We start from the raw sequence: 27,928 nt of genomic DNA on the forward strand, positions 1-27,928 counted from the left end.
ATCCAAATGTTGATGCATTTCATTATATATTCTATAAATCGCATTTGTTAACATCATTAATAATCTCATCAGAAAAATTTTTAAGTACTGAGAAATTATCAAGCTCATGATGATGGTAACAAGTTTTTTAAAACTGGAATTTTTGATCAAAAGCTTGAATTTTATCACTGGCAACAAATACTATTGGACGTTTTCACTGAAGTGACTGTCTCTGTATCTTTTAGAGAAAATATCTGCCAAATACCCCAGTCTGAATGACCATAGTTGGTCAGTCAGTTTTCTTTCAAGTAAAAATGTATTCAATGGAAATTCAGCTCACCACTCACAAGCACTTTTCTTTGGGGCTATTGTCAACTGAAACATGCATTTAATATATTTCATGCATACTTTCCCTTTCATTACACATTTTTATTCAAAAGATGTATACTCAGGGTTGAGATTAAATAAAATGCTAAGGAACCAACATTGCTAGCCATCGTTACACCATTAGTACAAAGGTCAACTGAGTAAACAGAGCTTGACAGTCTAGCCCTGGATGCCTAGGGGTCCACCCTTTGAAAACCACTGTCCTAAGTGATAGGGATTATGGATCCGCAAACAAATTTTATTTGTAAAACTTAAGAGATGCTCAAGTAACTCTAACTTGTTTTGTTTATATGTGATAAAATTATTTAAAAATTTAGACAGACATCTCTAGTTCCATTCAAGTCTCTCGACCAAGAGCTGCCAAAAATAATGAGATGGGAAGAATTTACTATTGGGTTTAAATTATCAAGTCTAGACAAGTTCCTCAAATTCTAATTTTTACTTCAAACCTATAATAGAGCCCTTTTACTATACTACGTCGATTTTCTCCATTTATGTTACAACAGAATATATTCTCAAGAAATTATCAAGAACAACAAAAACGTATCATGAATTAAAATTAAGAAAATGCTGTAATAAACATCAATCATGCACATCCACGATATCGGTATTCTGACTTGCTTACTGAATATGAACCTTTCTACTTACTATTTACTAAACTGATCTGGGGAGGAGACAAATAGGAAAACAAAAATAAGACAATAAACCAGAGTTAATACAGGTTACTTTATGCTAAAAATATAGTGAAATTATTTCTTTATTGTTCCCTAATTTATATATGAAAATAATATTTGAAATAAAAATTTTTACTTAACTTTCAAAAGAGTTAGAATCTGATCTTTGCATTGCTTAAGGTAAAAAAAATACAAGGGATTTCTTACAGATGAAATGTTCTTTCTCTTTTTCAGATGCTTTAACACAACTTTATTAAATCCTTTCTGGGCAGCCCGAGAAAGTGCTGACACTTCCCAGTTACTCTTGGTCTCATCTAATCAACAGTAAAACAAAAAACAAACAAACAAACAAACAAAAAACAAACCAATTTTAAATAGTATTCATTCATTTACTTGACAAATATTAAGGAGAACATCCTATATTGCCAGGTGGACATATTAAATCCTACTTTTAATTACAATTTAAAAATTAAGATTTCTAAACCAAAAATATTAACAGTGGTTGCCCTGTTTTTTTTTTTCCTACTAAAAAGAGCATAGCTTCATGGAGAAAAAGATGATTCTATGGCTCAGGCAGACATACTTGCAAGAGCCCAAGTCATTTGGAGATTCTAGAAAATAAGGAAGTATTCAAAGATAATGGGGACTTATAAAGGAGCCAGCTTGAATTAGCTTCAACAGGCAGAATCTGGGACAATATGAGCATCAAAATAAACAGTAAGGGTAAAAGAGAATACTCATTGAAAAAATGAGAATCCACAGTAATATAATAATAGAGGATGAGGGAAAGCTATTTCCTACGGCATAATAAAAGGAAGGCCAGGGTTATAAAATCACCATTTTACAAATATCATAGTGTAACTGATTCAGGAAGCTGTAAGGGAAAAGCAATGGGCTATATACGAGGGAGTCACATTAAAATTATGTGCCAATTTCTCATCAGAAACCATGGAGGCAAGAAGGCAGGAATTTTATATCCAGTGGGACTATCTTTCAAAAGAAATTTCATATTCAGTGGGGCTGTCTTTCAAAAATGAAGGCAAGACATTCCCAGATAAACGCTGAGTGAATTCGTCATCACTAGGCCTGCCTTACAAGCAACACAAAAAGGAGTTCTTCAAACTGAAAGGAAAGGACACTAGACAGTGTTCAAAGCAGCATAAAGAAATAAAAAGACCAGTGATAAAGGTAACCACAAGGGTAATTATAAATGTCAGTACTATTATATTCTATTTTTTTTGGTATGTAACTCTACCTTTAACTTCTTTCAGGTTCTAAAATGCAAATGCACAAAAAGTAAGGGTAATTCTATGGTTTCAGACATACAAAGTATAAATATATAATTTGTAACAAATATAACAAAAAGGTGGGGAGATGGAAGAACTACAGGAATGCTATTGAAGTTAAGTTGGTATCAAAGCAACCATGATTGTTACAGATTTAGGACTTTAAGACCCACGGTAAACACAAAGAACATGTATGAAAAAGATATACAGAAAGAAATGGGCAGAGACTCAAAACAGTACAATATAAAAAGTGAGATAAATATGAAAGTAGACTTTAACCAAAGAATTAAGGGACAAAAAAGGTATAAGACTTATAAAACAAATAGCAAAACGGCAGAAGAAAAGTCTTGCATTGTCAGTAGTTATTTTAAATGTAAATGGATTACTCTTTCCATGCAAAAGGCAGACTGGCAGAATGGATAAAAAAGCATGACACAAATGTATTCTATTTACAAGAGACCTTAAATTCAACAACACAAATAGGTTGACAGTGAAAGGATGGAAAAATATATAAACAATGCAAATAGTAACCAAAAGACAGCTGGGGTAGGTAGCTATACTAGTATCAGATAAAATACACTTTAATTCAAAAACTGTCACGGGGTGGGGCGGGAGGGTGGGAAGAAGGCCATTATGTACTGATAAAGGGGTCAATTCAATAAGAACATATAACAATTGTTTTTTTTTTTTTATGGTTAAATCATTTTTTTTTAATTGACTTTGTAATAATATTGCATTAAAAATATATATGTGAGGTCCCATTCAACCCCACCCCCCAACTCCCCCTCTCCCCCCCCAATAACACTCGTTCCCATCATCATGACACATCCATTGGATTTGGTAAGTACATCTTTGGGCACCTCTGCGCCTCATAGACAATGGTTCACATCATGGCCCATACTCTCCTCCATTCCATCCAGTGGGCCCTGTGAGGATTTACAATGTCCGGTGATTACCTCTGAAGCACCATCCAGGGCAGCTCCATGTCCCAAAGACGCCTCCACCTCTCATCTCTTCCTGCCTTTCCCCATACCCATCGTCCCCCATGTCCACTTTTCCCAATCCAATGCCACCTCTTCTATGTGGACATTGGATTGGTTGTGTCCATTGCACCTCTATGTCAAGAGGAGGCTCAGATTCCACATGGATGCTGGATGCAATCCTCCCATTTTCAGTTGTAATCACTCTAGGCTCCATGGTGTGGTGGTTGTCCTTCTTCAACTCCATCTTAGCTGAGTGTGGTAAGTCCAATAGATCAGATTGTAGGTGCTGGAGTCTGTTGAGGCTCAGGACCTGGCTATCACATTGTCAGTCCAGACATTCAAATCCCCTAAATATATCTTAAACCCCAACATTAACTGCACCTCCAGCACATATAACAATTATACAACTATTCTGGAAGTTTGATATATCAAAATAAAAAGGCACTAAAAATAGTGGTTGTCTTTGAATGATAAGATTATGAATTTCCTTCGGCTGGGAGGCGTCGGAGACTCTTTGGGACCGGCTGTTTCCGGATTTTTCCTGGTCCGGAGGTGTCTGGACATCGATTTGGAGGGAAGGTAACAGAGAGGATCCATCTGTGAAATATACACGGAGATCCCAGCTACGTGTGGAGGACTCCCTCCTTGGGTAGGCGGAGCCGAGGCAGCTAGCACCGCGGCGGGTGGCGGGCGGGAGAGCCGAGCCGCGCTGTGCCGCGGCGGGCGGCGGGCGAAGGAGACAAGCCCAGCCAAGCCTAGCCGTGCCACGGTGGGCGGGAGAGCCGAGCCGCGCTGCACCGCGGCGGCAGGAGGTGGGCGGGGAAGCCGAGTCCGGTTGAGCCTGGCTAAGCCGCGGCGGGCGGCGGGCGGGGGACCGGGGCCCAACTGAGCCCAGCCGAGCCTGGCGGCGGGGTTTCTGTTCTTTGGTTTTTGTTTGTTTTTTTTTATTATTTTTTTATTTTTTATTTTTTGTTGTTTCTTGTTGTTCTTTTTTTTTTTTTTCAATCCTCTCTTTCTTGTCCCCAATATTCTTCTTATACTATTTTACCTTAACAATACAATAGGTCCTACAGGAAATACCTCACATTTGCTGGGTTTCCTCACCCTCCACTGCCTCATTTCTCTGTGAATAGATTTAGCCTATCTACACTATCCCCTTTCCCCTACAACTTGATATCCTCCACCATCTGCTATCTCTCCTATATTCCATCTCCCTTTCTTTGATCCACAAAGTGTCTAACTCTTAATTTCTAATACCTTTGTTTAGTTTTCCATCTGGTATTCGTCCCTGAAACTATTACCTTTCTTTTCTCTTTCCCTCTCTCACGAAAACAATAGCCTCTTAGTATGTACCACATTCCTCCCATATTCAGTCGTCTACCTCATTATAGGTACTTTCCTACTACTATAACTCTACACAATTTACATGATCTAACCTCCATCCTCCCAGAACTCATATTGTTGCTTTGTAAACATATATCACCAATACTACTTCACACTTTTTCCTTCCTTACACAATTGACTTTCCCCAGCACTAATACTTTCCTTTAAAGTGAGCTTAACTAGCAATAAGAAATTGGAATAAGAAGAACAAAGTGACAAAGAGAAGATATAACACTTACGCAAAAACAACAGCTAATTAATCTCCAAGACTAGACAAAGAAGCTAAGGAACTGATTAAACCCGTCAAGAAAAAATGTTGACAAGACAGCAACAAAAATCTACAAACCAAACCAGTAATCAGGAAAACATGGCTGAATCCAATCAACAAACTGAAAATCAGGAAGGGGGGCAGGACTTCGCCCAAGCAATGAAAGATCTCAGAACATTTATCACCGACAAATTTGATGAAGTAATGAAAGAGGTTAACAGCGTGAAGACAACACTTGGAGGGGAAATTGCAGACATGCGCAAAAAAATAACAGATATGATGGAAATGAACACCACAATTCAAGAAATCAAAAATACACTTGCAGCAAATATCAGCAGACTAGAAGAGGCAGAGCAGAGAATTAGTGATGTGGAAGACAGTGCATTGGAAATCAAACAGATAGTAGAAGTGGTCAATAAAAAGGTAGAAAAAATCCAGATAGGACTTAGGGACCTGAATGATAAAGCAAAACGCTCAAACATACGTATTATAGGCATTCCAGAAGGAGAAGAGAAGGGAAAGGGGTCAGAAGGAGTGATGCAGGAAATAATGAATGAAAACTTCCCAAATCTACTGAAAGAGACAGATGTACATATCCAAGAAGCACAGCGCACTCCACTGGTCATAAACCCCAACAGGCCCACCCCAAGACATATACTTGTCAAATTATCCAATGCTCAAGACAAAGAAAAAATTCTAAAAGCAGCAAGAGAAAAGAAAACCATCACATACAAGGGAAACTCCATAAGATTAAGTGCTGATTTCTCATCTGAAACGATGGAGGCAAGAAGGCAGTGGTATGATATAGTCAAGGTACTAAAGGAAAAAAATCTCCAACCAAGAATACTCTATCCAGCTAAACTAGCATTCAAAAATGATGGAGAGTTCAAAATATTCACAGATAAACAGAAACTGAAAGAGTTTATCAACAAGAAACCTCCCCTTCAAGAAATTCTTAAGGGAATTCTGCAGGAAGAAAGGAAAAAACAGGACAGTCAGAGATGGAGGAGAGTGTAAAAGCAACAAGAAAGACAAAAATAGAAGGGGAAAATAAAATAATGCAAACAAAATATAACAAACACAAATCCAACCAAAATATGGCTACCATAAATAACTCTCTAAACGTAATAACACTGAATGTCAACGGATTAAACTCACCTATCAAAAGATTCAGACTGGGACACTGGATAAGGAAATACGACCCATCTATATGCTGCCTACAAGAGACACATCTTAGACCCAGAGACTCATGGAGGTTGAAAGTGAATGGCTGGAAAACAATCATACAAGCAAACAACAACAAAAAAAAGGCAGGAGTAGCTATATTAATATCAGACAAAATAGACTTTAAATGCGAAACAATTGTGAGAGACAAAGAAGGATACTATATTTTAGTGAAAGGGACAATTTGTCAAGAAGATCGAACAATCATAAATATTTATGCTCCTAACAAGGGCGCCTCTAAATATGTGAGGCAAACGCTGGAAAAACTAAGTGAAAGAATAGATGCATCTACAATTATAGTGGGGGATTTTAATACACCACTATCAACTCTGGACAGAACATCTCAAAAGAGAATCACTAAAGAAACAAAACATTTAAACAGTATATTAGAAGAGCTGGATCTAATAGACATATATAGATCATTACACCCAAACACACAGGATATACATTTTTCTCAAGCACACATGGAACATTCTCCAAGACTGACCATATGCTAGGCCACAAAGAAAGGCTTAATGAATTCAGAAAGATCGAAATCATACAAAACAATATCTCTGACCACAGTGGAGTCAAGCTGGAAATTTGCAAGGGACAGAGACCCAGACTTCACACGACAATTTGGAAATTAAACAGCACACTCTTAGAAAAACAGTGGGTCAAAGAGGAAATCTCAAAAGAAATCAATGACTACCTTGAAACAAATGATAATGATAACACAACATACCAAAATTTATGGGATGCAGCAAAAGCGGTACTGAGAGGGAAATTTATAGCCATAAATTCATATATCAAAAAAGAAGAAAGAGCAGAAATTGAAGAATTAACTGCACATTTGAAGGAATTAGAAAAACAACAACAAAGTAACCCAACAGGAAGAAGAAGGAAGGAAATAACAAAGATAAGAGCAGAACTAAATGAAATAGAAAATAAGAAAGCACTTGAAAAAATAAACAAGACCAAGAGCTGGTTTTTTGAGAAGATCAACAAAATTGACAAACCTTTAACGAGACTAACAAAGAAAAAAAGAGAAAAGATGCGAATACACAAAATAAGAAATGAGAAAGGTGATATCACCACTGACCCCACAGAAATAAAGACTATCATAAGAGGATACTTTGAAAAACTATATTCCAACAAAAATGACAATTTAGAGGAAATGGACAAATTCCTAGAAATACATAAGCAGCCCATACTGACGAAAGAAGAAATTGATGATCTTAACAAACCAATCACAAGCAAAGAGATAGAATCAGTCATTAAAAATCTCCCAACTAAGAAGAGCCCAGGGCCAGATGGCTTCACAGGTGAATTCTACAAAACATTCCAGAAAGAACACCAATCCTGTTGAAACTATTCCAAAAAATCGAAACAGAAGGAACACTGCCTAATTCCTTCTATGATGCCAACATTACCCTAGTACCAAAGCCAAACAAAGACACCACAAGAAAGGAAAATTACAGACCAATTTCTCTAATGAATCTAGACGCAAAAATACTTAACAAAATACTTGCTAATCGTATTCAACAACACATTAAACGAATTATACACCATGACCAAGTGGGATTTATCCCAGGTATGCAAGGATGGTTCAACATAAGAAAATCAATCAATGTAATACACCATATAAACAGATTGAGAGAAAAAAAACCACATGATTATATCTATAGATGCAGAAAAGGCATTTGACAAAATACAGCACCCCTTCCTGATAAAAACACTCCAAAAGATCAGAATACAAGGAAACTTTTTGAACATGATAAAGAGTATATATGAAAAACCTAAAGCCAACATTGTTTACAATGGCGAAGTCCTGAAATCCTTCCCTCTAAAATCAGGAACAAGACAAGGATGCCCATTGTCTCCGCTCCTATTTAACATTGTCTTGGAAGTACTGGCTCGAGCACTGAGACAAGAACCAGATATAAAAGGCATTCAAATTGGAAGGGAAGAAGTCAAAATTTCATTATTTGCAGATGACATGATCCTATATATAGAAAACCCTGAGAGATCTTCAACAAAGCTCCTAGAACTCATAAATGAGTTTAGCAAAGTCGCAGGTTATAAGATCAATGTGCAAAAATCAGTAGCATTTCTATACACCAATAATGAGCAAGATCAGGAGGAAATCAAGAAACAAATACCATTCACAATAGTAAATAAAAAAATCAAATACTTAGGAATAAATTTAACTAAAGAGGTAAAAAACTTATACATTGAGAACTATACAAGATTGTTCAAGGAAATCAAAGAAGACCTAAATAAATGGAAGAATATTCCCTGTTCATGGATAGGAAGACTGAATATTATTAAGATGTCTATCCTACCAAAACTGATCTACACATTCAATGCAATCCCAATAAAAATCAACACAGCCTTCTTTAAGGAACTAGAAAAACTAACTATGAAATTTATTTGGAATAAAAAGAGGCCCCGAATAGCCAAAGACATATTGAAAAAGAAAAACGAAATAGGAGGAATCACACTTCCTGACTTCAAAACATACTACAAAGCTACAGTAGTGAAAACAGCATGGTACTGGCATAAGGAGAGACACACAGACCAATGGAATCGAATTGAAAGTTCAGATATAGAACCTCATGTATATAGCCATATAATATTCGATAAAGCCACCAAACCCTCTCAACTGGGAGAGAATGGCCTATTCAACAAATGGTGCCTGGAGAACTGGATAGCCATATGTAGAAGAATGAAAGAGGATTACCATCTCACACCTTATACAAAGATCAACTCTAGATGGATCAAAGACCTAAATATAAGAGCCAAGACGATAAAGACCTTAGAAAGCAATGTAGGGAAACATCTACAGGACCTTGTAATAGGAAATGGCTTCATGAATATCACACCAAAAGCACGAGCAGCAAAAGAACAAATAGATAAATGGGACTACCTCAAAATTAAAGCCTTCTGCACCTCAAAGGAGTTTGTCAAGAAAGTAAAAAGGGAACCCACACAATGGGAGAAAATATTTGGCAACCATATATCTGATAAGAGACTTATAACTTGCATATATAAAGAACTCATAGATCTCGAAAACAAAAAGATAAACAACCCATTTAAAAAATGGGAAAAAGATTTAAACAGACACTTCTCCAAAGAAGAAATACAAATGGCTAAAAAGCACATGAAAAAATGCTCCAAATCCCTAGCTATCAGGGAAATGCAAATCAAAACTACAATGAGATACCATCTTACTCCCATAAGATTGGCAGCCATGAAAAAAACAGTAGAATACAAATGCTGGAGAGGATGTGAAGAAAGGGGAACACTCATCCATTGCTGGTGGGAATGCAGAAGGATCCAACCATTCTGGAGGACAGTTTGGCAGTTTCTCAAAAAATTATCCATAGATTTGCCATATGACCCAGCAATACCACTGCTGGGTATATACCCATCAGATCTGAAAACAAGGACACAAACCGATATATGTACACCAATGTTCATAGCAGCATTGTTCACCATCGCCAAAAGTTGGAATCAATCCAAAAGTCCATCAACAGATGAGTGGATCAATAAAATGTGGTATATACACACAATGGAATACTACTCAGCTGTAAGAACCAATACACTACAATCGCATGTGATAACATGGATGAACCTTGAGAATCTTATGTTAAGTGAAGCAACCCAGGCATTGAAGGACAAATACTATATGACCTCAATGATATGAAATAAGTTAACTGCCTCAGAGAGCTAGAGTCTGGAAAAGTGGCTTACTGGAAATCGGGGGGTGGAGGAAGGATGTGAGTTAATGTCTGTAGGGGTGGAATCTGTGATGAGCTGGGGGTAAGTATGAGCACAAAGAAGGGACAAAATGGGGGCAAGGGGTTACCTTCGGGTGGGGTTTTCTGGGCTTGAGGGGGGCTGGGGATGGGAAGAGGGGTAATATGGTCCAAGAAATAGGTGGGAGGGAGGGGCAACATACAAACATGGGAGAGTGCCAGAAGTTCGTTGAGAACTAAATGTTGAGTAAAACGTATCAAAGTATAAATACGAGGGTCACCTGGTTAGGATGCTCAGGGGGTATGGTCTGATGCGGGACGGACTCCGGAGGGAATAGCTGAAGGCTCATTTTGCCAAGGTGGGTTCTACCATTGGGTGGGGTGGACCCATATCCTGGGGAAGACTAATGCCGTCGAATAGAGAGAACTGTATCTCTCGTGAGAAAGGACGGCTCCCAGGGCATTAGATTGGCAGGCGTTGTGGGCCCTAAGGGGAGGGGAAAATGGACGTGCAATGGATAGAACAAAGGTAAATAAGGGGGCAAAAGAGGAGTTATGTGAGAGTACACGAGGATGAATATAAAACAGCTAATATTACACCAAAAACATATAGGGGACGACAGACTAATAATGAAAACCATAAGACAAAATATAGGATAACTAAAAAATTTAGAAAACTGTACAACCTAAAGTATGGACCACAAAGTAAGCACAAATGTTACCTTGTTTGAAAACTATAGTTTCGGAATCTGTACATCAGTTTCAGGAAATATGATATGAATAAGTTAAAAGATTATTGCTGTGGAAGGGAAAAGGTTTTATGGTGGATCTGGGGAAATACTGTATGTTGTATATATGAATTTTGGTGATCTAAGACTCCTCTGAAGCTGACATTATGTTGGGATTCACTTTACGGGAAGTTTTGGATCACAGAGTGGTTCAACAATGGCAGCGGAGGAATACTGATATGGGATGTTATTGACAGGATATATATGGTTGACAGGGAGTTATACAGGGCATATGCCCAGGGTATATGGTAATGTCTATATATACTCATAGTGGAAACAATTAAAAACAACAGCTGGGGGGGTACTGGGCTCCTGGCTGGGGGGTCACTGTTGTGGGCCCTGGGAGAGCAGCGGCAATCCTCCAGGTGCAACGGCAAGAACCAGGAAGGAAGGAGGGCCCAACAGTGGGCTCTTGATACTAACGGCTACACTTTTGAGCCTATGCACCTGCAATAAGAACAAGGCCTAGAGTAGCATTGTGCCTCGGGGTTTCCTCCTGACAGCCTTCATGTTACTCAAATGTGGCCACTCTCACAGCCAAACTCAGCGTGTAGATGTGATGCATTCCCCCCAGCGTGGGACACGACACCCGGGGATGAGCCTCCCTGGCACCGAGGGATCACTACCACATACCAGCTGAAGAAGCAACTAGAAAATGACCTTGAATTAAAGATTCAATGCGGAACAGCAGAATATACCTGTCTACATATAATAACATGACTTCGGGAAGCGGTTTGACCTAATGTAAGGGGGAAATGGAAAGGAGAAATGAGATTATAAGGCTGTGAGTCTCTAAAAAAGAGTCTGGAGGTTGTCAGAAGGAATACCCCTATGTACAACTGAACAGAGTCTAAGAGACAGATAAGGTAGATACAACCCCAGGTATTGGTTCTTTTGAGGGATAAAGAGACCCACGGGTTCTATGGTCATGGCAGAAGGGGTTCACTGCCATGACAGATGGCCCTTCTTTGGAGCTGGTGTTTCTGCGTGATGGAAATGGATTCAGAGGGGATCTCTTTTCACAAGACTTGCATGCTACTTTATTGGAATTGTAGTTGGTGCTGAGTTTAAGATATATGTAGGGGATTTGAATCTCTGGACTGATAATATGACACCCAGGCCCAGAGCCTCAACAGACTTCAGCTCCTACACTTTGACTTATTGGACTTACTCCACTCAGTTAACATGGAGTTGAAGAAGGTCAACCACCACAACATGGAGCCTAGAGTGTCTACAACTAGAAGCGGGAAGAGTGCATCCAGTACCCATGTGGAATCTAAGCCCTCACTTGACATAGGTGTGCAATGGACACAACCAATCCAATGTCCACAGAGGAAATGTGAAATGGGTGTGGGAACGGTAGCCATGGGGGCTGCGGGGTGTGGGGAACGGGAGGAAGAGATGAGATGTGGAGGCGTTTTCGGGACGTGGAGTTGTCCTGGATAGTGCCTCACGGACAATTACGGGACACTGTAGATCCCCCAGGGCCCACTGGATGGAACGTGAGAGAGTCTGGGCTATGATGTGGACCATTGACTATGGGGTGCAGTGATGCTCAGAGATGAACTTACCAGGTGCAATGGATGTATCACGGTGATGGGAGAGTGTTGCTGTGGGGGGAGTGGGGGGCGGGGGCGGTGGGGTTGAATGGGACCTCATATATTTTTTTAATGTAATTAAAAAATAATAATAAATATTTAAAAAGAAAAAGAAAAAGAAAAAAAAAGAAGCCTATAGAGTCCACTTTTGGAAGGATCCAGATTTATTTCAATGAAGAGTGAACCAGTTTTCCAATACTACCTACCAATCAGCTCTTTCTCCCTCTGGATTGTGCTGCCACTTTTACTCTGTATCAGGTATATAGTTTCATACATGTGCATTTGTTCTCAGCTTTTTGATTCCTTTGGCCTGACTAATTCTTGGCCAGAGGCATGTGCTTTTTACTAGGATGGTTTGTGGGGAGTCCTAATAAGGAAGGGAAGTCCCTCCTCTTTGGTCTTTTTCAAACTGGGCTTAGCTTTTCCTGGGCTTTTATTCTTCTACAGAAATCTTACAGAAATGCTTTTCAAGTTCTTCAAAGATCCTCCCAATTTTTATTGGCATTTCATCAAATTTCTAGTTTGATTTCAGGAGAAATGACATCTTTAAACGTTAAGTTCTTCTATTCACTAAGAAGCTATGTCACTTCTATTACGTCTTCTTTTATGTCATTTAATAGAGTTCTTTTTCTTTTCTTCAGAAAGCTGTCTTTGGATTTCCTAAATGCTTTATGGGCTCTTTTGGTGTTGTGAATGGTGTCTTATTATACGTTCAGTTGGTTATTGCTGGTGTGGAGGGTAGTTTTTCATTTTTGCTAGCTTACTGTTATATCCTTGTAACATTACCGAACTCTAATTTGTTAGTCTGTTGATTCTGTTGGATTTTCTACATAGGTGATTGTATGTAGAAAATGCTAATAATGACAATGCACTCTTTTCTTGGTTGTTGTTTTGCTTTTTGTCTATTGCTTTGGCCAGGACTTCAGACATTATACTAAACAGCCTCATTGTTTTGTTCAGGATCTTAAAGAGAATGTTGATATTTACTCCATCACACTTAATTGTATGTAGCTTTTATCAATCTGAGGATGTAGCTTTGATCAATCTGAAGATGTTCCCTTTTAATTCCTGTGAGCTTTATCACAAATAGTCATAGACCTTCATCACATATTTTCTCTGCATTTTTAAATGAGTTTTCTTCGTGTGTCCACTGATATGGTGAGTTATTTAAAAGATTTTTCTGTTACACCATTTTATGTTCTTGAATAAAATCCTACTTGACCCTGATCCATTTTTAAATACACTATTGGATTCTATTAGCTTAATATTTTATTTAGGATTTTTTGTATCTATATTAGTGAAATGGGTGTATAAACTTTTCTTGCTTTGTAGTGTACTATCTGGTTTAAGAATGAAGATTAAACTAGTCTCTTAAAAAAAAAAAAAAGATTATGAATTTCCTTTTGTTATTTAATTTTGTTAAATCTCTGCCTTTGTTTATGTTCTAACCAGAGTTTTTACACATTGATCAACAGATAAATCCTTTTCTTAAAAGAATCACAGGAATTTCCCTTAAAACAAATATAAATCTTTTTAATGAGTTAATTAACAAATAAACTCAAGAAAGCAAATGAAAACACCACAAAGATATTTGTTACCAGACATATTAACTTTTAAAACTAAGTGCATATATGTTTAGTGAACTGCTGAATGACAGCATTCCTTATACAATGTGAATTTTAAAAGACTAAGTAAGCTATAAACATTAACTACTTTGTATTTTTTATCTCCAAAATATACTCATTATTACCACTGTCTACACACAAAAAACTTCCAGTATTTTAAATATTCCTTCATGAACTCTGAATAACTTATTGGGAATGTCACAAAAACCAGACGCAGTGAATAGAAAATAACATTTTTCACTTAATGTTTCCAAACCAACAAGTTAATAATAATAACTTAAGTAAAACAGCACAAATTAAAACTTGATTTTCTACTTTAATGACAGTAAAGTTTAAATTCTTATAAATACTTCAGTGTTTTTCTCCTAACTGAATCTTCCTTTTTGTTTCATCTGATAACAGTGTTCCATTTAATTCGGGTTTAAGTAAATCCTTGGGAAGCGGACGTGGCCCAGTAGTTAGGGCGTCCGTCTACCAAATGGGAGGTCCACGGTTCAAACCTTGGGTCTCCTTGACCTATGCGGAGCCGGCCCACACACAGTGCTGATGTGCGCAAGGAGTGCCGTGCCACGCAGGGTGACCCCACGTAGGGGAGTCCCATGCACAAAAAGTGCGCCCCATAAGGAGTGCTGCCCAGCGCAAAAGAAAGTGCAGCCTGCCCAGGAATGGCACCGCACACACGGAAAGGTGACACAAGATGATGCAACAAGAAACACAGATTCCCATGCTGCTCACAACAACAGAAGCAGACAAAGAAGAACACGCAGCAAATAGACACAGAGAACAGACAACTGGGGTGGGGGGGGGAGGGCAAGGGGAGAGAAATAAATAAAAATAAATCTTTGGGGAAAAAAAATGTATATCTTCCCTACTATTTGGTACTACCTTTCTTGACTTTGCCTGGCCAGAGGGTTTTTTTCTTTGCATCTTTCCCCAAACCTGTATCTCCTATGATGATTTTCCTCCCCAATACTTAACTGGCAGGATTAGTGCTTCTTCGATTATATTTTAAACATCTATTGAAATTAGGTCAAAATATATTATTACAATTTCATTTTCTGGTTGTTTCAATCCCTGTTTGAGTTATTCAACAAAATTTTGTTGAAAAAAGGACATTAGAAGTAATGTTTTGATGGTATTAAAGATAAGGCCCTTGTCCTTGATGATTTTATAAATCTTAGTAAGATATAAGTGAATAAAATAAAAAATATTTCTAATGTCTCAATTTAATTCCCTATTATGCGAATTATATTGAAATGAATTGGTGGCATCACAAAAATACTAATCAAACATTTTAAATGTGAGTTCAAAGTGTCCATCAACATATGAATGGATAACCAAAATGGGGCACATACATACAATAGAATATTACTCAGCTATACGAAGGAATTAAGTATTGACACAAGACAACACGGATGAATCTTGAAGACCTTAGGCCGAGTGAAGCCAGCCAGTCACTAAACGACAAATACTGCATGATCTCACTGATATGAACTAAGGATACTGAGCAGACTCAAAAGGGTGAGCAGATGCTCAATCCGGGCAGAATGTATAAGATAGATGGAGGTAGTTTGCCAGTGGTCATTGTGGGTCATTGTGGTAGAGTGATATGAGTATCGTTGCAGGTATGGAGTTTGAGTGTGAGCAGGGTTGCAGGGAAGGTTGGGTTATCCATGGAGGTGAGTGGAGGGCTAGAGGAAGGAACAGGTGAACTCTGAGGAGGTTGAGGACTATGTTTGAGAATACAATTGTGTGAGTGTTCTTTGGGCAACTGGGGCAGGGGAAGGTCACTGATGCAGGGTGCTGGTGGTGGGAGAATGTGTGGGAAAGTGTACAGCTGGGTATGTCTCTATGGAATATGAATGTACACATCTCAATGTGTAGACACCCACACAATAACCAACAAAATATTAAACTGCCCAATAAAAGAAAACAGACCAATATGCCAAGCCCTCAATATTAATGCTTGTACTTAAGAATCTTATCCTTATAAAATTGAAACTTAGCCTAATAATAACTATTGCCAAAGAGTTACCTCCTAAAAACCTCATTACTCAACTGTGGCCTCTAAGCCAAACTTGGCAAATAAATTCACTACCTTCTCCCTGGTGTGGAGCATGATTCCCAGAGATGAGCCTCCCTGGCACCGAAGGATTACTACCAAGCATTGCAACCAGTGTTGCATTTGGAAAAAGATCATGACCAAAAGGGAAAAGCATTAAATACAAGAAAGTTTTTACAGCTAAGAGATTTCAAAGTGAGTTGGAAGGTTATTTCAGAGGTTACAATTATGCACATCTCAGGCAGTTCTCACTAAACAAAGCCTCAAACGGGGGCGGGGGGCAGGGATGGCTCTAGAGACATCCAGACACTATAAGCAAGACACACAACCCCATAAAATCGGCACTCTGTCAGTGGACCTTACCTTAGAATATATGGTAACTTATTTCCCAATATAACAAAGTTAGACTCATTTATAATTTCTCTACACATGCTTCTTCTTCTACCCCTTTTATGTGAATCTATAATTAGCAGTATACCCATCAAATATATGCCCCAGAGTCTTAAATCTCCAGTCTGTTAATATGCCCTGAATCTCGGCAGAGTTGCAGCCAACTCTTACTCTCCGGTTCATCAGACTCACCCAGGACGAAGAAGAAAATGATGATGATGGACAATCCCCATCCCCTTCCCCTAAAAGTATGTACAACTGCTGTGGGAAACAAAGGCATGTTGTTTCCATGGAAGCAAGTTACTTTCTGACCACTGGGTCATGCTGTCCCTGGAGATGTACGTGCAGGTGGCTAATCTCTCTGGGAAACATAACATTTCAGCAGAACCCAGACTTGATATTTCAAGTAACCTGGGCAACAAGATTAATGAGTATATTTGTTTTAATAATATAATAGAACATTATGAGCTTTGGTAACTATCTTATCCACTGTGCACTGTGTTATTTAGAATGAGGTAATGGGAATAGTTAGCTAGAATAGTTGCTGGTTCTCACAATTGCTTGGGGTATATAAAGAAGCCCCTGTGATTAATAAACTTGTCTGATGAGCTTGAGGCTTCAATGCTCGCAGATCCCCTGAACCCAGTCTTTCTTTACCTTTCATTCCCGATACCCTCGGGTCCATCTTCTCCCACAAACTGCAAACAAAACAGTTCCTTCCATCTGACCCATAAGATCTAAGCCTCCTCTCAATCTGAAGCAAAGCCGGCATACCATTCAAAAATTCTCAAGACTGAGAAATAAACAAACATAAGGGGTAAATGCAGCCATGCACCAAAGTGGACTTATTATTACTGTAGTAATAGAAGAACTTGTAACATTGATATAAAGATAGTGGTTACTAGAAGTTCTGAGGGGAGAGGGAAGGAAGAATAGGGGAAATATTCGGCATTTTTAGGGCTTTGGAATTGTTCTGCATGATACTGCAAAGACAAATACAAGCCATCATACATTTTTTCAAAACCTATAAAAATTGTAGGGTACAAAGTGTAAACCATAATGTAAACTATAGACCTTGGTTAGTAGTAATACTTCAATATAACAAATATCCTACATAATTATAAAATGATATTAATAGGGGAAAATGTGAGATGAGGAGGGGTTGGGTATATAGGAATACCCTATATTTTCAATTTAACTTTTCTATAATCTAAAACTTCTTTAAGTGGAGTGGATGTGTCTCAAGCAATTGGGTGTCACCTCCCACATGGAAGGTCCTAGGTTCGGTTCCCAGTGCTTCCTAAAGAAGAAGAGGAAGACACTGAGCTGACCCAATAAGATGACGCAATGAGACGTTGTAACAAGATGATGTAAAGAGAAGACACTATGAAGAGACATAACAAGACACACAACAAGCAGGGAGCAGATGTGACTCAAGCAACTGAGTGCCTCCCTTCCACATGGGAGGTCCCGGGTTCAGTTCCTGGTGCCTCCTGAAAAAAAAAAAAAAGACAAGCAGACACAGAGAGCACATAACGAACAGAAACAGAGAGCAGATACTGAGTACAAACAATGGGAGAAGGAGGATAAAAAATTAAAAAAAAAAAAACTTTAAAAATGTGTTGAAATTTCATACACTGCAAAAGTACAAATAGTTTTACTTCAGTTATATGGCTATTTTAATGAATGTAACACAAGTCAAAATTCTTTTAAAATTTACCTGATAAGGCTGAAGTTTTTAGATAACCATCAAGGCAGGGTAGAATATCTTGGTAATATGGCTGAATTTCATATTTGCGGATGTGAACTGACCATTCCTCTAGGGCATTCAGGCCTACTTCCGCCAAAGGAGGATAGCTCAGACCCAGTTTGAAAGTCATCTATATGTTAATATAAACAAGGTAAATTGAAACACAGGGCATTTAAAATTTAAAGGAAAGGAAAGTACAATTAATGATGGTTTTTGAAATTAATATGCCTTTCTACTGATGGAAAGCAGACAGTGCTGGAAGGATGTGAGTGTATCCAGGCTAATTACTGGGATAATTACCACTAGTCTACACAGCTGACATTATTCTGCAGGCTTCCAACACATGGAAAGTTTAACGTTCACATCAACCTGCAAAGGAAGTTCAGAGAGGCCAAGCCCAGTGTTTCAAATCCCAAAGCTAGTAAGCAGTAAAGGCAGAACTTGAACTAGGTGCAATTGATGGTAAAGCATTTGCTGCTGTGTCTCCCATGGCAAGTCCTTGATTTCTCAATGTTTGGCAAACCATAACATTGCACGAAGAAAGGAGTGTGCTCGAGATAATACACCTACCTGCAATGCAGGAACATAGGCTCTAACGTCAAGCTCAATGATGTCATGTGGAAGGGACAAAATAAAGGTTAAACAGGATGCCAAAAGTTCATCTTTATACTGCTTCATTTTAACTGATACCTGAATCAAGAAGAAAAAAGACAGTGCTGTGTACCTCAATAAGGCCTATGATTTGGAAATAAATTTTTAAAAAAATTTTCCCCTTTAAGATTTTTTATTTATTTATCTCCCCCCCACCCAAGTTGTCTGCTCTGTGTCCATCTGCTGTGTGTTCTTCTGTGTCCACTTGCATTCTTGTCAGCAGCACGGGGAATCTGCATCTCTTTTTGTTGCACCATCTTGCTGTGTCAGCTCTCCGTGTGTGTGGCACCATTCCTGGGCAGGCTCGCTTTTTTCATGTGGGGCGGCTCTCCTTACAGGCGCACTCCGTGTGCATGGGGTACCACTACGTGGGGGATACCCCTGTGTGGCACAGCACTCCTTGCGTGCATCAGCGCTGCGTGGGCCAGCTCACCACACGGGTCAAGGAGGCCCTGGGTTTGAACCCTGGACTTCCCATGTGGTAGGAAGACGCTCAATCAGATGAGCCAATTCCACTTCCCTCTATTTAATGTTGAATTTCCATCATTCAATTAAGTTATTTTAAGAAAACTGAGGGAATCTTGAAGCACAGTGACTATCTTCTTTGGTGCTTTTTAAGACCTTAATCCCAATATGGATTTGGTAAACCAATTTTTAAGTAATTAAATCATTTATGATGACCATGATTATTTCAATATGTGTTTATCTTAAAATAGCACATGAAGGGAGTGGATGTAGCTCAAGCATTTGAGTGTGTGCTTCCAGTGTACAAGGTCCTGGGTTCAATCCCCATTACCTCCTAAAAAGAAAAAAGAAAAAACCAACTCTCATTGGGGAGCAGATGTAGCTCAGTGGTTGAGCACCTGCTTCCCATGTATGAGGTCCTGGGTTCAATCCCCAGTACCTCCTAAAAAAAAAACTGCCCATGATAACACTTGGATAAATCATTTAAAGCTTACCTCTTTAGCAAACTTTGCAAATAAAGCAAAGCAAGAATACTTTTCTGCATCCTCAGGAGCATGTTTCAGACTCTTTGGACTAACTCCCTGTCAAATAAAATATTAAATTAGTATAGCAAACAATAATTAGTAATTCTGTATCCTAACCCAGCAGTTCCCAAAATGTCCTCAGAGGGGTGAATCAATTTCACTCTTCCAAGGTCTAATTCAGAGGTAAAGGGAAAGTAGGTTTACAAAAACATTTCAAGACCAAGGCCCGCCAGAAACAGAGTATAAGGTGGGAAAGTGGATGGGAATGGGTTAAGTCAATATCCCTCCTTTTCCATTTTCCAATAAAACATCAAGGAGCCAAGAGAGATATGCACTTCCTGTGATAACCAGTCAGGATCCTCATGACTGACTGAACCATCTGCTAACTCAGTGGTTCTCAAATTCCACTAAGCACCAGAATCACTGGGAGGACTTGTTGTAACAGAGTTTCTGGGGAGGACCTGATAATTAGCGTTTTTAAAAATGCCCAAGTAATGCTGATGATGCTGGTCCTAGGACCACACTTTAAGCACCCTACTAGTCTAATATCACCAGATAAGGGCTTGGAAAATCATTATAGAAAATGTTATTTGTTAACTTTTTATTTATTTATTTATTTTAATTAGTTAACTTTTTAAAAAGTGTTATCCAATTGCTAGTCACATCAATTTTTAAAAATACATATACCAGAATTAGATTTTAAAACTATAATATGCAATAACTACATATTTTATAATTCGTTTACATATGCTCATGCAACCTAAGAATCAAAGGAATATTCAATGTCCTCCAAAAAAGACTTACCTCAAAATATTTTATTTTTTTGGCATTTCTCACTACAATGGACAGCAATTTATAGAAACCACTGATGAGTGGCAACCGTGTAGAATGCAAAATTAATTCATATGCAAATGAATATATCCATGACTCAAAAAATTCTACATGCTTCTCAGGAAGAATTTCTCTGTAAAAACAAATGAAATGTTTACTATAGAAAATTCTATCATACAAATATTTCAAGTAATTTTTAAAATTATGAGACATAATTGAAATAGGCCTACAACTCCATCACGTAACATTTTCAGATACACCTTTATTCCTTTTTTCTCCACCTGATGACCTTTTTGATTAAAAAAAAAAAAAAAAACTAAGCTGGTACATTTAAATATATTTTAAAGATCCATATAAATTGTCAGATTTAAGGGTTTGACTATTTTTTCATTTCTTACATTTACATGTGTTTTTACTATAATATAGCCAAATAATTAGTAATTTTCACTCAAATAATTGGAACAACAACAAAATACCTGCAAAATTCCACCAGGTTAATGAAAGCTGAAAAATCTTGAGGTTTAGCAGGATGCAAGTTAGCAACTGGATCTGAAGTTGGGATTACCCATAAATCAGTAGCTTCATTTTCATCCTAAAAAAATTAATTGTGCAAAAACAAACATTGTACATCATACCATTCCATCACATTGTATATCGTAAAAATAACTTCAACAACTGATTTCCTGGTCAGGGTCTGGTGCTATGAAGAAGGAAGGCAAGTGAGAGAGGCATGGATCATAACCTTAAAAAATAATGATGCCATAAGAATAATGGAACTCACAGAAAACATTAAATATAAGGACACATGGGAAGCAATGAAGTGAAGTGATAAGAGAATGGTACAAATACAGAAATATGAGGGGTGAAAGGGAGAGAGGATTATTTTTGAAGGAGCTAGCAATTATGCCTTTCCTGAGGTAGCGTTTCATAAAACAAAAAGCATTAATAATGTCTTAGAGATTTCAAACTCAGAAAAAAAGAAAGAACTTAATAATTAACAGTAGTTTAAAAAGTAATGAAAAATATGATTGAGGGAAGTTCAGTTTTAAACATATTAAGTTTGTATTATCAAGATCGAGTAGAAATGTTAAACAAGTAATCAGAAATTGGATTGGAACCTATAAAAAAGGATTAAAAAAAAGGATAATATAAGAGACATGGATTTATTGGGAAATGATAGAAGAGGTGAGACCTGATCTATTGAAAGAAGGTCCAGAAAGAAAAGAGAGGGAAGCCACTTGAAGGCAACCCATGACACAGACATGAGTTCTAAAATTCAGGTTTGTTGTATAACACAGTTCCACTAAGTCTCTTTCAGCAGTTTTTTTTTAAGTGAAATATATTAGACATATACAAAGTTTTTATAAAAAATAATAAACATGCATCATGTTCCCATCACCCAGTATAAAAAAGGGAACGTTACAAAAGTAATAAAGACAATATGATGAATGACCTTTTATTTTTTCCTTTATTTATCCTCTGCATATCCTCCCTCTTATTTGTTGTCTAACCTCAGGGCTTTTTAGCAGAAGTATATAATGTACCAACTCTAACAAATATAATTATAGTTTAAAAACTATAACCACAGATGAGATGTTTCCACTGGATTCAATTGCTTTTACACTAGTCTCATTACCATCCTGTTTTATTACTAAAACTCCTTAGACAGAACAAAGCAGCTATCAGACGGCAGCTTTGAGCTGGGAGATACCTTTTACCCAGGCCAGGAAAAGGGTAAAGAAGGCATGTGGCTTGCTTCTTTCTCTGCCTTTTCTCTATATTTGACTATCTCAAGAACATACTTAACATTTTCCACCCTAGAGCTTAGAGCTTCTTTAGCTAAAACAAAAGGAATTCCAGGCCTCCCTATTCTACTGCAAAAAGTCACTTCTACACAAATGAGATTTACCTGCCTCTTTTCTATTGCTAATAGCAAACAACTTTTTCCAAAAAATTGTTTTAACCTATTAAATGTCTAAATTCCTTTTTGAACAACCTAGTCGTAAGATTTTCTACACATCATGTCCAGCAGAAAAGCATCATGATACATATTAACTGGGAAGAAACCAATTTTCTTTGATCCCCTAAAAACTGCTATTTTACCTGGCAATATTTATATGCAAAGAGAGTTGATATACCAGAGAGGCAAAATTATTGACAAAAATTTCTAACCTCTTGTTGCCCAACATTCTGTTTTTCTAGTGTAAGATCCAATTTCTCAACAATCTTCAAAACAGATTTTATAAATTCATCATATATTAAGCGATTCAGACTTTGAAGGGAGTAATTCACAAAGGGAAATCCTTCATCTGATAAAAGAGAATCCTTTAAATAAAGGAAAATAATAAACTTCAAATATTGGTTTAAAAAATAACAGTACAAAGTATATTAAATAAGCATTAAAATGTATACAGATATACAAATATATTTAGATATTATTTTTAAAATGCCGTGTAAGCTATAGCAGATTTTACTTGGAAATTTTAAGCTACAAAATTTAGAAACCTTCCTAAGTTGCTATGACACTATCATGTCAGTCAAATCATATGACTTATCCAGTAATATACCACTTACTCAGTATGTAGTAGTAGTGAATGAGAAGATTTGGTTCAATCCTTGTCAAAGCATTTATCCTAATAAATTCATGCATATGTGTCTATACACACACACAAATAAGTACACACTATGTGTTCATATATGTACATATATACATACACGCACACACACATATATATACATATACATGACCAACCTCAGAATGGATTTACAAGTTCTATCTGCCATTTTTTAAGTAAGTAAAACTATTCTACCATTTCAAAATTGTAGACCAGTTATTCTGCCTATACTCAGTCCAATGGGACTTAAAAAATGTCTAACCTTATATATAAGAAACATTTTAGGTAAAATTACTAACAGTCACTATAGTATTTTACTTCAGTAAGAAAATAAATGAAAACCCCTAAGATTTTTCAAAGGATAGGAATCATCTATTGACAAAATCGCTTTTCCAAGGCTATTAATGCTTACTCAAGCTCTGTATTAAAATGCTATTCACTACCTTACTCACAGAAGGCACTAAAGAAACATCTGCTAGAAACACACAAGGCAGTTGGTGATATTAATATTCTAATGATAAGTGATGTAAATAATAGCTGTGTACCAATCTCCTTCAAAGCTATTAAATTTATCTTCATCTTTAACAAGGAGAGAATAGCTCCCTTATGGTGATAATACTGTTATATTTTTTGCTATCTAGGAGATTGGACCTGTTAGAACAACTTAGCATCAGCTATACTATACTGCTATTTAAAGCTAAAATGAGGACTCAGCTACAGTACTTAATTAATTCTGAACGAGTTAATTATTTTATCCCTTTACTTGATTTTTCTAGTTGTCACTTTCACCGTCCTGACTTATACTGTTCTAATTTATTACTTGAAGTACTTTTTAAAAAAACTTTTGGAAGTTAATAAAATATAATTCTGAAATAAGTAAAGTTTTAAATCTATAACTACGGATAGTAAGAAAGAAAGATAATTAGGGTATTTTCATAGGTTTGAAATTGTAATTTTTACCTTCATCTGGTCACAGCTCATGAGATTTCTAAAAAGATCCAAATAGTCTTTGTAGGTGGGCACTTTCCACTTGCCAGTCCTGACCTCCCCTGACATCTGGGCGTCCTCTGGTCCAGTCACAGCATCCTGGCCAGGAGAAGCCGTAATGACAGTTACGGATGGACTCACACAGTATCACTGCTAGGATTTAGTGACTTTCATAATTTTCTAAGCTAAAACAGCTACCAGCACTAGACTATACAATCAGACTGAGGACGGTATTATATTATGAAATAATAATAAAAAGACAAAAATAAATCATGAATGACTAAAATAGTATAGGATTTCAACACAAATCCAATGAATGCACTATCAATCATTTATCCCACTTTCTTACACAGCTCAATCTAGCTCTATTTCTCATAACTCCTAGTATTAATAATCAAGACACATCTTCCATAGCACATCTTGGCATTTTGCCCTACAGTCTCAAGAGAAAACACTTCCTTTTTGTAAAAATGGGTACATAATATTAAAGTTATGCTTAAGGATGTTTCATACATAAATGTTAAGAGTTTATTCACCTGACAAAATACAGTAGCATTCTGTCCTAACATTTTTCAAAAAGTAAGGCATGGCTATTAACTAAGAGAGACTACTTCTGTACATTTATGTACTAACAAATCTCAGGAGCACTTCTAACTTTCAATAACAACAGACAAACTTTCAAAATATTTTATTTCAAATTTACCTTTTGAAGGATCACTGGTTTAGAACATATTCTGATTAGACCCTGATGCACTGAAAAAGAAAAAGAAACCAAAATAAAAGAGACACTGAAACATATAACCAAAACAGTCAACAAAGTAATAGCCATAATTTGGGGGACATAACTTTACATCTCAATTTCTTCACTAACTTGTTTAATACTTTCAGTTTTAAATTTTATCCTAATACTGAGATTCAAAGGAAAAGGGGAAAATACTTTAAAAATGAATGAAAAAAAAAGGAGATTCTGGACCACTAAAATATTAGAAATTCTCTAAGAGGCATCAATACATACAAAGAATTTAGCAAACTTTCTTTACATGCATCAAACCACATGGTAAGAACCAATCATTCATTAAAAAGCATTATAGGTTATAAGACCAACATGGTGTCATAAGATGCTCAGGCTACAATTCCCCCCACAGAATCTCTGAACAACTAGCAAAAACTGGCAGAGTCATTTTCCTCAAAATTCTGGAAAACAGTTGCAATAACTAGGCATGTGCCAAATCAAGAAAACACGGTTTTAAATATGGTAGATGCCCCAGGGTGGTGTGGAGCCAGTTTGCACTCCCATGAAGAGTCCCTGGCCCTATTCTGGAGGGAGGGAGAAGGCTAACGCCTAGGAGGATCAAGGAGTGCCTATATGTTAATGCCAATCAATCTGATGGTAACTTGAAAGACTGAACCCAGAAACTCCCCTGCAACTCACCATCCCATAATATGCTCTCTATACAGAAGGTGCCAGCAGACCACTGAAGTAGTAAAAGAAACAATTAAATCGAAGTGCCTTGGGGTAAAGGATTATCTGCTTTAAGTCATACAACAGAGCCCCTGGAGGAGAAAGTCTTTTTCACAGTGAATACAGTGAGCATTTGAATTCCTGTAAATGGGGGAATTCCTAAGGTCCTGAGCAAGTACAAACCTAGGATAAGACTCGGGTTCAGAAATGATGGAGAAGCTACTGCATTTTATATTCACCTCAGGCTAATCTTCTGTATGGGAGAGTTAAACTTTGAACAAGAGCACAGGGCCAACACAGAATGAATCTGCAGACTGTGAAAGGTCTTTTTTGCATTGATTTTTTGTTTTTATACTTCCTGCATACAAGGAAATCACTGTCATATCACCAGCAAGATAAAAACTTAAGAACAGATAGCTCAGAGACTAAATCCCAAATCTAACAATTTAAAGTATTAAAATGGAGACTGTATAATAAAAGATTACAAGACAAAGTGATGTGGGCTATGGGTGGAAGGGTCTTTGTCTCTTCAGAGATAACCTAAGCTGTTTGACTTGTGGGTGTAGAACAGTAAAAGGCTGCAGTCCTGCCCTTAGTAACAATGGCAACGACTCCAGTCCCAGGAAACAGTTTAAGAACGCAAGGTCTATAAACTTTAAGTATTTAGGGGAAATGCAAACCAAATATGTTAAAAGCTTATCTAGAATGCCTGGAGTCCAAGCTAAAAGCTTACCTAAGATGTGGAAGACAGATATGCTAATTTAAGCCTACAGAGAACTGAAACAAAGGGACCATTTGGCCTTTCCTCTCTGTATAAAAGACATTTGAAAATCTTGTTGGAGGCTCGGGATTCAAACAGAAAGCTCCCAAGTCCGGCTGGCCATAAATAAACCATTTTTCCTTCTCAAAATCATTCCTGAGTCCTGGCCTCTCTATACACAAATAATTGAACCTCTCTCAAATTCTACAACAAAAGAACAGGAAATGATGGCCCATCCAAAGGAATAAGAAAAAAATCCAGAAACCATCAACGGTGGTGCAAAACACAACGGACAGAAAGTGAAAGGATGGAAAAAAAGTATGCCATGCAAATAGTTACCAAAAGAGAGCTAGGGAAGCTATATAGATATCACATAAAATAAACAGAAGTAAAAAATGTTACAAGAGAAAAAGGTCCCAAAATATATGAACCAAGTAGCGACAGATTTTCAGGGAGAAAAAGATGGTTCTGCATTAGCAGTAGGAAACTTCAATATATCCCTTTCAAGAATGGATAAAACATCTAGACAAAAGATCAATGAGGAAAGAGAAGACTTGATGATACTATAAACCAATTATACCTAAGAGACATTTATAGAACACGTTACCCAACAGCTATAGACTATATTCTTCTCTACTGCACATAGGTCATTCTCCAGAACAGATCATATTTTAGGTTACAAAGAACTCTCAAATTTTAAAATATTGAAGTCAAACGTGTGTTTTCCTATCACACACACACAAAAATGAAGCTAGAAATCTGTAACACTAGGAGAAAAGGAAAATTCAACAAATTAAAAAAATGTACTCTTGACCAACCAATGGGTCAAAGGAAATCACAGGGAAAATTAGTAAATAGCTCAAGGCAAATAAAAACAAAAACACAACATGACAAAACAGACATGATCCAGCAAAAGCAGTATGGAGAGAGAAATTTATAGCTCTAAATGCTAATGTTAAAAAACAAGAAAGTGGTTGTGATACAGGTAAAGTCCATGCAGTGGAGACCCCCATTGGTGTTCCCCCTCTCCTCTGGGTTCTTCTGAGGCTTCCACCAACATTTTTTCCATATTTGTCTTTTGCAGTGATGAGAAATGCATTGAAGATTAGGTCACTCCTATCTATCGCGTTTTAGGATTTTATGTTATTTTACACATAATTATTTCAAGATAGAAACTTGGCTTTATTTCCAAATTCTTTTTTAAACATGTTTAACTCCCATATGAGCGAACTGTCCAACTTAAGATCAAATTTGTCTCAATAATGTGGTAAGTTGCCAAATAATTGAGATTATTTTTAAAATGTTTTAATTAATATTCTTGTTTTATAATTAAAATTTACATTCAGTGTGTGATTTTTGGTTGTTTTGGCTCTTATTGTAAGGTGGATATTTCTGTCATTTTACATGATTTCTTACTAAATTTTACATATAAATCATAAAACATTCCCTCCCCCCCACAAATAAGAAAGATCTCAAATCAGAGACCTAACTTGATA

The 27,928-nt window shown here is 37.1% G+C and overlaps 1 protein-coding gene and 1 non-coding gene across 2 annotated transcripts in view; one reads left to right on the forward strand and one right to left on the reverse strand.

Annotated features, from left to right (window-relative positions):
• The window catches only part of PRKDC (protein kinase, DNA-activated, catalytic subunit), a 199,218-nt gene that overhangs the window by 145,397 nt on the left and 25,893 nt on the right, over positions 1-27,928 (reverse strand). The window contains exons 14-22 of the mRNA XM_058275516.2: positions 24,914-24,963; positions 24,184-24,309; positions 22,781-22,933; positions 21,085-21,200; positions 20,582-20,741; positions 19,748-19,834; positions 18,708-18,827; positions 18,108-18,267; positions 1,248-1,354 (exon numbers count right to left, since the gene is read on the reverse strand). Of these exons, the coding sequence (XP_058131499.1) occupies positions 1,248-1,354; positions 18,108-18,267; positions 18,708-18,827; positions 19,748-19,834; positions 20,582-20,741; positions 21,085-21,200; positions 22,781-22,933; positions 24,184-24,309; positions 24,914-24,963 (1,079 nt within the window). The remainder of the gene's footprint in view (positions 1-1,247; positions 1,355-18,107; positions 18,268-18,707; positions 18,828-19,747; positions 19,835-20,581; positions 20,742-21,084; positions 21,201-22,780; positions 22,934-24,183; positions 24,310-24,913; positions 24,964-27,928) is intronic.
• TRNAG-CCC (transfer RNA glycine (anticodon CCC)) lies at positions 19,623-19,697 on the forward strand. Its single transcript has one exon. It is a non-coding gene; the product is annotated as a tRNA-Gly (tRNA).

This window comes from Dasypus novemcinctus, chromosome 14, assembly GCF_030445035.2.
Source record: "Dasypus novemcinctus isolate mDasNov1 chromosome 14, mDasNov1.1.hap2, whole genome shotgun sequence".
Lineage (NCBI taxonomy): Eukaryota > Metazoa > Chordata > Mammalia > Cingulata > Dasypodidae > Dasypus > Dasypus novemcinctus.